Raw genomic sequence first — 14,781 nt, forward strand, 5'->3', positions numbered from 1 at the left:
AGGGAGGGAGGGAGAAGATGGTTTATACCAGGACTGAGATGACTTGCCACACAAGCTTAAGGAACAGAATTCAGATCCCCAGAATCCACATAAAAAAATGGGTGGGTGTAGCAGCCTGCCTATAATCCCAGCACTCAGAAGGTAAAGACAGGATCCCTGGACAAGCTAACAAGGCTGGTCAAATCAGCAAGCACTGTATTCAGCAAGAAGCCCTGCCACATTAAATAAAGAAGACATTTGACACTCTCTGACCTTGACATGCACACCCACAAACACACATGTGTACACACCCATACCCCACGTGTGTGTGTGTGTGTGTGTGTGTGTGTGTGTGTGTACACCCACATACAATGATAAGAGAACTGTTCCAGGAGGGCATGTATGTTCTCATCACTTCAACCCAGGTAGGCTGACTATCCCGCCAGGAGTGTCCAGGAGCTCCAAGGCCTTGGATAGGCTTTATTAGACCCTCTTCTCTGGAGCCTACATGCCTGATGGATGGGGATGCAGTGTCCTGAATACCAAGAGACTGGGGTCTTCTGATTCAAGTTGGGAACCTAGTGTCAGAATATGGGATGGGTGGAGCCAAAATGAGGAACACTAGTATAGGGGGCCCTGTGGGGGAGTGGTCTTTGGACCTCGTGGACTAAGCAAGGTAGCTGTAATAGTAGGGGATGGACTAGGACTCCAAGTTGACCCAGACTCACTGTGCATCACTATGTTCCAAGCCTTGGCCATCCTCATCTGAGAATTCACAATGTTACCACACATAGTGGGCAGTAATGGGTGTACATATGGCACTGGTCAGGGGAAGGCTTGGCATGCGGTGTCCTCCCCACAAACTGACACCAGTTGCTAGTGGTGGTTATCACCAGATTCGTTTTTCAAGAAAGTCTAGAGGACCATAGTTTTATCCTTGGAGCCTTGGCCCTTCCTGAAGGACAGAATCCGTGGGAGTCCTAGGTTCAAGCCCAGAGGGTAGCCATGTGCCAGTGCCACCACCATAAACCTCTGGGATGTGTTCAGTACCGGCAGTACTGAGCCTCATCCCCCTCGGCTCTAACCAGCTCCCTGGTGACTATACCTGGTTATGCTCTAGTTTACTGTTCCCCACCGTGAGGAGCAGGGCTGGCTGAGTCTGCTACGTCTCCCCATCTCAGAGTAGTCCAGCACTAAGCCTGCTTCGTGACAAGCACAATATGGAAGGGTACAGGGGCGCTCTGCCCTCAGGACTGGACTCCATTGTCAACGGCCACTGAAGCTAGCCTTCAAGGCTAGGAAAGGCTCGTGTGGGAGGAGGCCTGGGAGCCCTGCGGGGCCTCCGGGAAGCCTGGGAGAGGACAGCAAGTCTGAGTGAGTGGAAATGGACTGTAGATATGTCCTGCTGAGCCTGGCCAAGGCAAAGTTACACGATGAGACATGCAACAATGTGTGGGGTTTCACACCCTAGCTTATAGAGGGTAGAGGGTAGGTACCACTGGAGCTTGGCCGGGAGATGCCTGTGCTATTGTCCAAGCGGGAAGCACTGCGGGGCCGGAGACGTGTGGAAAAGCCACTTAGACTGCCTGTGCTGGCAGGTGTCCTGTCTCCCGCGTGATCCAGTGTTCTTGGTAAGGTGTCCTTTCCTACAAGCTGGGCACTATCTGGGCTAATGGCAGAGGGAGGTCCTGAGTCATCATGGTCCTCAGGAGTACTGGACATGGAGAGGGCTTTGAGCTGACATGGAGCAGGCATCCTGCCTCAGCCTCTGACTCCCATGTATGTTCTCTGTCCCTCAGAGACTGGCCGACGCGGCAGAGAATTTCCAGAAAGCTCACCGCTGGCAGGACAATATCAAGGTAAGAACTACAGCATATGTTGGACCAGAAAGATGGCTCAGTGGTTAAAGGTGCTTACTTCTGGCCTGGTAATGTCAATCCCCAGGGCCCTCTTAGTGGAAGGAGAGAACCCACTCCCATGTGTGGCCCTCTGGCCTCCACACATACACTGTGGCGTGTGTGCATGCAGACACACACAATAAACAAAAAATAAATGTAATTTAAAAAATTCATACCACCCTCCAGCATTCAGGGTATGACACCTTGAACTTGGGTGACATGCAGAGGAGGAGTGTGTGCTGCACAGACCCTCTGGAGGGGCACTGTTGGAGCACAAAATCCTTTGTCCAACCCTCAGCAAAGCAAACAAACAAACAAACAAAAACAGCTTTCCTCAGTGTTGGGAAATGCAATGTAGATATAAGGCCTCTGTCACTCCAAAGGAGTCTTGGGGTGACCCATAAGCAGACAGCTTTATTAAAATGGCCCTCCCAAAAGAAGATACCATGAGTCTTAGAGAGTTCCAGGGTCTTAGGTGCCTCTTGACCCCAGGACTCATCTGAGAACTTAATGTCATGACCGTGAAGAGGCCCTGAGAAAGGACATTGTCTGTCCTCCTAGGAGATCCCCAGGCTGGGTCCCAGGGACTGGCCTGCCAAAGTCACAGAAGTCTTTCCTTCCACCATGCAAACACAGATGGTTCAAACACCTTGGGCACAGGGTGTAAAGAGCCCCGAGGGCCAGAGGGGACAGAGCAGCCACACCAGCCTATTCCTGGCTGGAACTGTACACTCCTGACCCGTCTTGTTGGGCTAGTGTCTGACTAAGCCAAGGCTCAGGGAAGCCTTTGAACCAGGGGCCATGGCACCCTCAGTAACCAGATCAGGGAACAGGGCTCCATGGGTCTGGGCCATGGTTCCTAGTAGTCTCCTTGCTGAACATAGAGAGGCACCAAGAGCTAGCCCCAGGATCCAGGGACTACTATGTAGGAGGAGGGTGGGACATATATTGCCTCCTTCCAGCTCTGAGCCCATCTGATCTAGACCCCTGTGCCCCAGACATCAGGTAGCGTTGTGACCCGTACTCACTGGTGTCGTTTGTTGGTAGTAGAGATTTATAGCTGCTGTCAGTTCCCAAGCATTCAGATCTGTGGCCCGGATCTCAAAACAGGCTCCTCACATTCTCCTCAGACTGCCCTCCCCTGTCTTGCCTTGCCCTCGTGGGAGCTTCTTCCACAACTTGGTGGATGTCAGGTACAAGGAGTTCACATGTTACCTGGAGTTGGGGGCAACAGCTGATTTCTTTCTTTCTTATCTCATTCTCTCTCTTTCACGGGAACCAGGATCTTAAGCATGCTGGACAAACACTCTACCATGAACTATACATAGCCTAAGATGATACTTTCAATGACTGCATAAGTTAGTGACTCACCCCTAAACTAACTGGGCTCCCTGGAACCCAGGAGAAACCCTTCTCTTACCTGACTCCATCACAGCCCCGTCTCCTCTCAGCTAGGCATCACTATGCATGCCTGTCATCACAGCACTCAGGAAATGGAAGCAAGAAAATAAGGAGCCTGCTTCAGCTACATAGCAAGTTCAAGGCTAGCCTGAGCTACAAGACCCTTATCTCAAAGATGGGAATGGTGGGTAGAGAGATGTCTCGTTGGGTAAAGGCACTTGCCGTGCAAACCTGGCAGCCTCGGTTTGATACCAAAAACCCACATTAAAGTAGAAAGAAGAGCTGACCCTACAAAGTTGTCCTCTGACCCCTCCACTCGCATCATAACATGTGAATGCTACACACACACACACACACACACACACACACACGTGTACACACATATGTGTTTCTCTCTCTCCACTTCTAGGAGATTCAGTGCTCTCTTCCAGCCTCTATGGGCATCAGGCATGTATATGGTACACAGACATACATGTAACCAAAGCACTCATACATATGAAATTAAAAAGTAAAAAGAGAGGAAGATAGACAGACAGACAGTGCCTCTTATCTGATATTCAGACCATGCTGCTACATCCAGATAACCCCTGCTTCACAGTTCCACCTGCCCCGCCCAGCCCTGAGCCTGCACTCGGACCAGCTATCTGGCTCCTCCTGCATCCTTCCATAGCTTTGTTTCTTGGCCCCTCCTTTCTACCACTCGTTCTACCATACTGAATACTTCTGGAGGCCCCTTCCGGTCCCTGGGTCTTTGTTTCTGCTGGTCTCCGCCTTGAATCCCCTTCATTCCCCCTAGGATGCCCATCCTAAGCTATTATCTCTCCTCAGACCATTTCCTCCACCCTCTGAGTATCCAGGACCCCCCACCACTTCTCCTCTTCCTCATTTTTTTTTCTACCATCAGCTTCTTTTCTCCCGTGAGTACTTATGCTGAGCAGGGTAGGAGTCAAGAAATAAAGACTCAAGAAGCCTGTCCTCCTCTTGGTTTTCTTTCCTTCCCAGTTCAAGCCCCAGAGAGGGAGACAAAGAGGCTTCCACAGCTTCAGACCTGTTCTTCTTCCAGGTTCTTCAAAACAAACAAACCATGTGTTTTCCAGTGCTGTCCTGCCAGGTCCCTTATCCATGGATTTCAGTGGATAAGTGGATAAGCAATTCCACTTATTCTGGACCAGGGTGGACACTGAGGATGCCTGAGAGAATGTGGGAGCTCAGGGGTACCCAAAAGCACTGAGAGATGCTGCTCAAAACCCCTCCTAACCAAGTGGTGGTGGTGCAAGCCTTTAATCGCAGTGCTTGGGAGGCAGAGGCAAGCAGATCTCTGTGTTCAAGGCCAACCTGGTCTGCAGAGCAAGTTCCAGGACAGCTAGGAATACACAAAGAAACCCCATCTTGAAAAACAAAAACATGAACAAACAAAAAAAGCATTCCTATATCACTGCATCAGTTTCTGTGAGACACAAGCAGGGGCTTAATTTTCCCCATTGGCTAGCTGTTGTTGGTGTTGTCTGTCAGCTCAGCATGGCCTCCAAAGAGTGAAGATGTTCACCAAGCTGCATGGATACCAATGATATATGGAACATCTTTGTCGCTTGCAACTGCCCTGGGCTGAAGCAGAAGTGGGCTCTGACTAACTATCCTCCTGCTTGATCTGAGCTGCTACAGATGTGGTTGTGGCCACAGACAGCACTGGCCACAGCCTTGTTTGCCCAATGCCCTCTTCCCTGTGACTCCCAGCCCATCAGTGCACCTGCCTGAGATCCTCAGGTGCAAGGGCTATAGTGACCTGTTTCCAGGCTGCAAGGTCACTGCTGTTCCTATGAAGATCTGCTGCCGCCGCCGCCGCTGCCACTGCAATTGCTGTCTGAGAGGCATTAGTTCTAATGGTGGCCCATTAGCCCACCCGCCAGCCAGCACTGCTAGAGAAAGCTGGCAGGGACTGTTCATGACAGGGCTTACAGCGACTGTGGCTGGGGAAAGGGTGTAGTTTGTCCCTTGCAAGCATAAAATCCACTCTGAAACCCAGTGACCTTGAGAAGGTGACCGACAGGGAGTAGAGTAATATTCCTCCTCCATGCTCAGGAGAGATAACCGACCCATGTCACAATCCCAGCTCAGGTCCCTTCCCAGGCTCAGCCTTCTTGCAGGAACTTTCTTGTCCCCTAATTCATAGGGAAAAGCCCAGGATTCCTCTTTCAAGCCCCCAAGCAGTGCTCGCAGCACCTCTATATCACAGACAGTACCCAGGCAAGTGTCCCATCTGTCTGCCTCACTCGTGATTCCTTCAGATCAGGGATAGACAGACAGACCTGTGTCAGTGCCAACTCTCACCTGTCCTCCTGCCCAGCCCAATGCTCTGGTGGCAAACTAACCAGGAATGGTCTTTTTACTTTTGAATGGGGAACATGGTGGCATCCAGAAGTTGTGGGCACAGGACAGATACTGGACTCACGGAGCTAGACTAAAATTCACTGTACAATTAGTAGGGTGTGGACCTCCCAGTGTGGACAGTACAGAGCAGGGAACAGGCAGCTGTGGTAATGCTTATGTATATGCACACACGCCTACCCTATGACGCTAGCCAGGACCAGAGCTGAGATACACTCAAGGGACCAATGAATGGAGGATAAAACAAAACACATTTGATCCTGGCAGGGTCAAAGAACCGGTAACCACAGCCCAGACTTGGGACTACTAGAAAGACCGTGGCCCTGGCTTGCAGGCAGCATGTGACTCCGCACAGACAGGCAGCAGGTGGTCTGGTACCCATAACACTTAACGGTAGATGAAGATGGGCCACCTGCTAGACTGTGCCTGATGCCAGCATCACACTGTGCCAACATTGTTTGCCACCTAAGCCACCACCAGGGAGGATCTGGGCCAGGGCATGGGTCGAGGAGGGGTGAGAGAGGACAGGCCGTTGGCCTCAACCTACAATAGAAGATAAATCATTCCCTGGGAGTCTGGTGGAGGCAGTGGCCCTGCCTGTCTGATGGGGGAGGTAACTCTACCTAGGGAATCTAAAGAGAGACCTGTGAAGTCAGGACTAAGGCCTGAAGAGCCAGCTGGACAAGACAGGTGGCCCCCCCTGGCCTAAGGGTCCAACCCAGCCGTAGTGCTCACCACCTGTCTCTACTAAGCCAGCAACAGACGGCTCTCAAAAAATAAGTCCTTTTTGGTCTAGCTGAGCTGGCAGTAGGTCATGGAAAGAAGACCACATGACATCACTGGCAAGGCTGGGTGACTGCCTGGGCTCTGCACAGGGGACTGGTGGGCAGGTGACAGTCATGTCTGGGCAGCCTTGGCAGCAGCCCTACAAAACACCAACTCTGCAAGACAGCCCTCTATCCCTCTCATCCCAGACCGTTTTCTTCACGCTGCCCCACAGCTGCCAACACCGTGTCCTCTCGGGCTTGGCTCCCACTAAGAAGCAAACGTGTCATGCACACACAGGCACACTGAGTCCCGCCCCTCACCACCACCTTCATATACAGATTCCTGATGGGGATCATGTGTGTAAGTTGGGGAGGTGATTTCTCCACCCTTTGCCAAGCTTGAGCAAAACAACCCCCAAAAGGAGGGAACAGAGGAAAGTCGTTGGGACATACACTCAATCCTGATGATACCTGTTTCACATCTTCCAAGGGTCCTTCTCCACACTCAGCCCCTCTTGTGGGCTGTGGGTTGGTTGGCCTCCTGGAGAGGCCTCTGATATTCTCTGTCCTCTTCCAGATTCTGGATTTTATGGTGGGTGATGGACACCCAGATGCCAAGCTCAGTGAGGCTGCATGATCTTATCAGGCGTTATTAACAACATGGGGATGGATCCTGAAAATCGTTATGGGCCTCCTGGAGAAAATCTCTCCAGCTGTTGCCTTTGCTTTTGTTTTTGTTTTGAGACAAGATTTCACTATCCTCCAGCTGTCCTAGAACTCACTATGTAGACCAGGATAGCCTCAAACTCACTGAGTTCCTTGGGCCTCTGCCTCCCAAGTGCTGAGATTAAAGGCATGCCCCAGCACACCCAGCCTACTCAGCCTGTGTTTCCTCACTGATGGTCAGAGTTTGACCCACAGACCGTTCTCCCAGGCTCCTGCACTCACGTACTAATCTGCCTCCTTGCTGTGTAACCCAGGACATGAGTCTCTAAGCCAGCATTCTGATGCTGCTCCGGTAAGGCAGATGCAAGCTTCCCAGGACCTGCTCCCGCACACTGCGAAGGCTCGTCCTGCCGCACCAGCTCTGTATTGCATCACAAATAGCAGTCACGGCTTTGTTTACCATGTATCGCACATCTGACCTTGCCAAGGCTACCAGCCAAGGCGAGGGGCAGGAAGACTACGGTAACCTGGGCCCCCACCTGTAGTCTACAGGAACCTGACAATCCTGGATGCCATTTTCCCTTTATCTCGGATGCTACCAGCATTCTGTCTTCCCCTGAGACTGTGAAACAGCAGGACAAATAAACAGAACCATGGGAATTGCTGAAGAGATGGCCCAAGTGAGTGCCAGGGCATCTCAAGGATGACTGGGGCACAGACAGACCCCCTTCCACAGCCTGGCAATGGCTGGCCCCCACCCACACCCTTTCCTATCCTTGCAGGAGGTTTGCCTAAAAAGTTGGCAAGTGAAGCCCCAGGTTGTAATCTGCAGTCCTCCCACTGCGCCCGCCTGTTTTCATTACGGAGGGAAAGAGCATCAGAACCATGTTTATAACCCCCTTTTAGATAACAAATCACATTTTCTTTTCGCCTGCAAGTGTGTTGAATTGATATTTTTTTCCCCTCAGTTTAATGGGTTTGTGTGTTCAGGAATGATCTTCATCAACCGAAACTCCTTATTGTGTTTGATGTAATGTCAGCTTTCATTACGTGCTTCTGTGTGAGCCAAGCACAGGGAAAGGCCGAGCCCCCTGGAGCCTGCGCCCTGCCCCAGCCCCCACCCAGGCCTGGCTTCCAGGATGGGTGGGTGGGTGGCAAGTTTGGATGAGGCTGGAGATGAGTCGGGAGGCCTGGGTATAAGGCCCTCTTTGTCCCTGCCCTGATGTGTCCGTCACCAGAAGCGCCACACATAGTAGACACCTCTTGAGTTACCTTTGGCCCAATATTCATGTTCAGGCATTGTGCCAGGCATTCAGTCACAGATCCAGAATGCTTGACCTAAGTCACTATGTCCGGCCAATAACGTGTACATAACCCCAAAACCCCTAAAGAAGACAGCCTGAGACGGTTGCCTTAAACACTTTCAAATACCAACCATCTATAACCATTAGCCACAGACAGGCATCTGGCCAAACCCACCCCTGGAGGCATAAGGAGACTCAGAGAAAGGGTGATTCAACCCTCGGGTCACACAGTCTGCCCTCGCCTTGGTTGGGCAGGGTAGCCTATGCGTCTTCCATCCATCATGGAGCGAGAGCTGGCTCTGTGCATGCTGCTTCGCAGGCAGGTCCTTGGGAACAGCCCCAGATGTGTAAGGAACCCCCGGGACGACACTAAAGGATTTTGTTGTATAAAATCCGCTGAGGCACGTGGGGAGAGTGACTTGGACAATGGCCCTGGCCCTAGAGCCCACCAGGGCAAAGTAGGATGGCCCCTTCTGTGCGAGTGGCACTTGCTGACACTAGGCTCACCTTCTGGCGGCCTCTGTCAGCTGCACTCGGTTCTGATTAAAGATCATTAAACATGAAATTAGCCCGTTTGTGTTACGGGTCCCCGGGGCGGCGGATGATTATGACATGCAGATGGCCGAGAACCCAGGCGGCAGACAGGCAGGCACGGGCCAGGATGGGCAGGCAGGCACATGTGAGTGAGGGCCACGGGCAGGCATACGGGCCCAGCTTTGTTTATTCCTGCTCCTGTTGTGTAAACCCCTCTGCATTTCACAACAAATCACAGATAATTAATAAGTACATGCTCGTAATGAGCAGCCTTTTTAATAGAAGAAATTGGAAGATGCAGTGTGAAGTCATTATTTCACTGTTGCCCAGGCTCAGCTCAGAGTCTCTTGTCTTCCTCACGCCCTGGTCCAGCCTCAGCCAGTCTCTCAGCAGCCAAGCTGGCTCTGACCCTGCCCTCAACCCGCCTGCAGGGCAAGGTTCTAGCACCCTGTGTATGGGGAGCCTGGGGTGCAGCAGCTTCTAGAGTGTGAAGGATGAGCCTTGGGGTGGGGGCAGGGCATCAACAGCACTGACTCATCCCACTTTTCCTGGGGTGGCTTCAGGTGGAGGAGGGGACTTTCTCAGTCCTAGAGAGATCTAGAGAACTGGTTTAAGCCTTGTACTAAAGGGTCCAGACTGTGTCTTGGGAGCCCCTGAGCTATGAGTCCTGAGGCTTCTCTCTCATCACCAGGAGGAAGACATCATATACTATGACGCCAAGGCTGATGCTGAACTGGTGAGTGCCCCACCTCCGCTGTAGAGGACAGGAAGCTGCCAGAGCCACACCCCCACTGCTGGGACACCGTTCTGACTCAACCTTTCTGAGTTGTGTTGGGTCAGGTCTCTCACCTTCCATAACCCCCTAGAGGTCCTTGGCACTCCAGGACTGTGACTTCATCGCCGCTATGGGCTAAGCTTCCCTGCACAGTGTGGAACAGGCTGGGTCTCCCTCTCTGGACAGGATGGTAAGGTGCTGGACATCAGGACAGTTCAGTCCCCACAAGAGGGGCTCTCTGAGTACCATGGGAGTACAGGGGGAGGGGAATAGATCAAAAGGTCTTCCTGGAATGAGACATAGTGACATCTAGGCCCCTCCCCAGGACAGTGGAGGCTCCCTTCCCTGGGATTCAGACCATCAGGCCCTTGAGAGCCCTATTGCCTGGCCTCCCCTGGCTTCGCCCTGCGTCACTGGGTGGCCTCAGACACGGAGGCAGCTGAGCTCCTACATATGTTTTCAGACGAGGCCACTATGATAATCTCCCAGAAGTGGCGACACTGGGCCTGCGCCATCCTGTTCCCTGAGCTTGGGCTGGCTTATAAGGTAGTGAGGTCCCCATCATTAAAGGCCTCCGTGAGGATGATGGTGGGGTGAGAAACATGAGTGCCTGTGGGTTCAAGCGCTCGGGAGTAGACAGTGTTCAGTGAACTCATCAATGTCTCCCTCCAAAACGCAGTGTTTGAAGCCAACTGTGAAGAGAGGTGGGACAGTGGAATAGAGTCTAGTACTGACTTGTGCTTGCTGATACAGAAAACCCAAGCAAGGTCCAGCGTTCCCTTTTCGGACCTGTCGGCCCAGAGACTTCCCCGGCCTGAGCAGAAGTAGCCCATGACACCAGGAGGTGGGAGGGTTGGGTAGGATACCTGCGTGGGAGGCCATAGTGCCAGGTTGGCCTGGGAAACCTTCAGGAGGGCAGGGGGCCCGAGAAGGAGGGGTGGGCTCAAGCAGGTGCGCTTCCCCTTGGCTGAGCTCCGTGGCTCCCGGAGAAGTTGCTAAAATTAAAGCTGGAATCTGAAATTCAAATGAAGAGCGAACCTTTAATTAGACCCTGAATCTAATTCCTTACCCCCCTCGGCAGCGGGCTGTAATTTTAGCAATCAGTGCATTAAATATAAAGCAGGAGACTGCAGTTGCCCACTGCACCGAGCTCCTGGGCTTCTGGTGGCAGGGAAAGACTCCCTGGACAGCCTTGTACTGTACGCAAACCCTGACTGGGACACTGTTCCCTGCTCCCAGCAGCCCCCAGCTCTATCTAGGACCCCAACCCTCGCTCCAAATGCCTGACTCTTTCCCCCAGCCCTTTGAGGGGGATTGGAACTACCCAGTCAGGAAGTTCTGCTCTAGGCTGGGCTGGACTAGGGGCAGTGAGGCCAGAAGCCCCCAGGCCCGGCCTAAACAACAGCACACACTCACCAAGTCCCCAGCTTTTTGTGTTGTGTTGTTCTGTTTTGTTTTTTTAATCTTTGCCAGAGGTACAGTTAGAGATCTTTCTAGACCATTTACTTTTAAATTACCAGCCAGAAGGTGGGGGTGAGGAGAGAGAAGGAAGGAAAAAGTTCGCCAGCTGAAGGCTTATCAGAATGGAATCCAAATGTCACATTAGTTGGGAAAGTTGGAAGATTAAATTTTCCAGCGCCCTTCATCTGCCGCTGACATTTGGGGGGCTTTCTTCTCCCACACCTCGGCCTCTAAGTGGCGCGTACGTGGCTTATGCCTCTCAGACAGATGACTGCCTACTCCAGCCTGTACGTTCAGCTGCTGCCGACTCTGGCTTCACCTAGCACATCTCACAGGCTTGCCAGAGTGAGCAGGAGGTGGGTGTACCCAGTGAAGGGCATAAAGGACAGTAGCCTGAATTCTGTTGTCCAGAACCTTCCCTGGAAAGAAGGGAAGGGGATTGTCTCAGAGCACTTCAGAGCCGTGTCCTCGGATACGTCCTGGTGAAAGGAAACAGCCTGGGCAGTAATCTAGATCTTGGAACACAGAAAGAGGGTGTGCCTGGGCCACAGGGAGCAGCTCAGGACCCATTGAGAAGAGAGGATGAATGGTGCCTGAGCTGAGCTTAGTCAAAGGGTCTTGGGTGGGGGGACAAGGTGAGGAAGTGTATGGAGCATTCCGTGTCTCCCTTGCCTCCCTGTCTAGCTTTTTCTTCCCACCCTATGCTCTCTCCACCATCTTCCTTCCATGCTTGCACACCTGCACCGAAGCCTGCTCCCCCACGGGTTGCAGCGTTGACTCTGTAACCGCAGCCCTACTCCTGACAGCCTGTGGTAGTAGGCGGTGGGGGGGTGTTGCACAGCGCATGCCCAGCCTGCCTGGCCGAGAGATACCGTAATTGGCACCTGTCAGGCAGCTGCAGCTCGTTTTAGAAAATCAACGGGGGCCTTTACAATCCTGCTGCTAGCAGGCATGGTGGACCCACCCTCTGTAGGTCACCTGGTCTCTGTGCTAACCAACACTCAGCTCTAGAGCTACCCTACTACAAGGGATGGTGCCCCACATGGGCCTAGGTCTGTCTGTCTATCTATCTATCTATCTATCTATCTATCTATCTATCTATCTATCTATCTATCTATCTATCTCTTCATGCAAGGACTGGGTGGGACTCAGTGGGGAGTATGGGGGTGCAGAGCTGCTGAGGCCCCACTGTGATTGCACAAGGTGCGTCCTTGGAAGTAGAAGTCTGACCCCACTCCTAACTGGCTCCCCCATTTGCCTCCTTCACTGACAGTTGCTTTTCAAGGATGTGGAGAAGGGGTCATTTTGGCCTTGGTTTTAGCCGGGGTTTGGCAAATGGATGGTGGATGCGGTGGGCAAGGGCAGGTTAATCCACAAGCCTTCTGGGTGAGGGGTTCATATGCTATGCCCGTGTTTTCCCATTGTCTCTCCATCCTGTCTCTTGTCTCTGCAATACCTCTGACCCTAAGATGACCCTGTCTCCTGGACTCTGGCCCTCCCAGCTCACCAGTAAACCTAACAGACCTACTCACCATTTTCCAAACCTGACACGGGCGGGGGTGCTTTCTGCAGGATGATCCTGAGGGTGAAGACGTGGAGAGGGGATCCAAGACCAGCACACTAAGGCTGGACTTCATGGAAGACCCAAACTTCAAGAACAAAGTCAACTATTCATACACGGCTGTGCAGATCCCCACAGACATCTACAAAGGCTGTAAGTATGAGGGGGGTGGGAACAGCCCTTCCCCCGACCTGGGGGCCAGCCCACTTCCCAAGCATTCCCTGAGATGGGAGCCAGTGCCACCCACCTCCAGCCAGCCCCCTGCACACAAGGTCATTCGTGTTCATTTCTCTGGCTTACCCACATATAGGCTTCCAGCCACTCTCAGCAGAGCTTAAACAGCCTCTTTCCTTTGCTGGTGTGGGCTCAAGCCCGTGTGTACACAGTTCGCATACACACGTGCACATACGCCTTGCTTCTCACTGCTGGGCTGAACCCTCAAAGCCGTTCCTTGCCATCCTTTCCCTTCTCTGATTCGATTAGGAGGGGCTGGGAAGCCCCAGCATAAGACAAACCCAGAAATTAAGGACAGCGAGCCGCCTGCCGTAAACAGCAGCCCAGACCTGATTAGCCCACTCTGCTCTGTGGCACAGAGCTGGAGGAGTGGGAAATGGTTCTAGCCTGGAGCAGCCAAAGGTGTGGTGAAGCGGGACCAGGAAAATGTAGTTGAGATTCCAAGTCCCAGGGACAGGGCAGCCTTGCACGGTGGGGAAATGAGGTCGCTATAGCGTCAGTCTTTCGCCGAAGCTCCTCATCTAGTGTTCAGCTTTTGGCATCTTCTCCCTACAGCACTCAAATTCTCAGAAATGTCCTCTAGAAGTTGACTGAGGGCCCTGGTTCTAACACAACTATTTGAGTGCCTACCTATAGGACAGCCTCAGAATCTGCTGGGCTAGGAGGCTGGGAAGCTGGGGGCTGGGGGGCTGAGGGCAAAGGTAGGTTCAGAAAGCAGGGTCTCCTAGGGTATCCCAGGAAGCCCCTGCTACCAACACGTCAGCCAAGTCTTCTGGGTGACCTCAGGTTGGGTGTGGGGGGAAATGCTTCCCTACCTGCACGCTGCCCGGAGACCACCTGCTTGAGCCAGTCGAGGGGCACTATCACAAGCAGGCACGCTAATTAAAACAGGAGCCACACCTCCCTCCCCAGTCACCCCTCGCTACCCACACAAATTACATTTTATATGTTTTTTATTTACTGTGTCACTTTTAATTAAATCTGTAATCGCCTGCCTGAGGGGGCATGGTCCCCATTTCCCAACTCAGTGTGATCTGAGAGTGTGTGTACACGGATGTGATATAGGACTGTGTGCATGTGGGGGTATCTGCATCAGTGTGTCCTGCAGGACAGCCCACCTGGAGCGGGGGTCACCCCTCTGCTGGCAGCCTGAGGGACTTCCAAGTTTCTCAGGCAGAAAGACTAAAAGGCCCAGTGATAGGCAGGCATCCCGGCAGGCTCACAAGACAAATGGCATTATGTGAAACATTTGGGGGTCTCACTTCATTTTTCCTTAAAAAGAAAAATAGAAAGTGTTCAACTCACTAGGTTTTTAAATCAGAAACAGGACCATAACATAGTGTTCAATAGGCAGAGCCAATGATAGAAATAGGTTTTGTGTTAATATTGTGGTTAGTTAAGGGGAACCACAAAGCCAAGAAGGAGCTAGATGACAGAGGGACACAGCACACAAAGGAAGGACGGAGGGGTGGTTGAGGGTGTGTCAGGCCCCTGGCAGGGCCACCAGCAGAGCCTTTGGAGGCTGTCAAGCTCAGCTTATCTGTTCTGAGGGAATCAAAACCTTGAGGGCGCCTTCTCTGGCTGTCACTTGAGATCTCTGATGGGGATCATGGAGGGTTGAGTGCCAGGGCTCCCCATGGGAAGACAGAAGGAAACTAGGAAGAGATACAGAAGTCAGAGGCCTAGCAGAAGCAGGTGTCCCATTCCTGGTTTGTTTCTGTTCAAGGACTGCTACAGTTTACACATAAAAACATATGCCCAGCCGGGCGGTGGTGGCGCACGCCTTTAATCCCAGCACTCGGGAGGCAGAGGCAGG

General features: G+C 52.5%; 1 protein-coding gene across 10 annotated transcripts in view; it reads left to right on the plus strand.

The window, feature by feature from the left end:
• The window catches only part of Cacna2d2 (calcium voltage-gated channel auxiliary subunit alpha2delta 2), a 130,357-nt gene that overhangs the window by 96,710 nt on the left and 18,866 nt on the right, over positions 1–14,781 (plus strand). For all 10 annotated transcript variants that reach the window (XR_003376962.1, XR_003376963.1, XM_026779501.1 and 7 more), the window contains exons 4-6: positions 1,779–1,838; positions 9,626–9,670; positions 12,743–12,884. Coding sequence is in view for 8 of the 10 variants with exons in the window: in XM_026779501.1 (XP_026635302.1) it covers positions 1,779–1,838; positions 9,626–9,670; positions 12,743–12,884 (247 nt within the window). In the remaining 2 variants the exon portion in view is untranslated. The remainder of the gene's footprint in view (positions 1–1,778; positions 1,839–9,625; positions 9,671–12,742; positions 12,885–14,781) is intronic.

This window comes from Microtus ochrogaster, chromosome 5 (genome assembly GCF_000317375.1).
Source record: "Microtus ochrogaster isolate Prairie Vole_2 chromosome 5, MicOch1.0, whole genome shotgun sequence".
NCBI lineage: Eukaryota > Metazoa > Chordata > Mammalia > Rodentia > Cricetidae > Microtus > Microtus ochrogaster.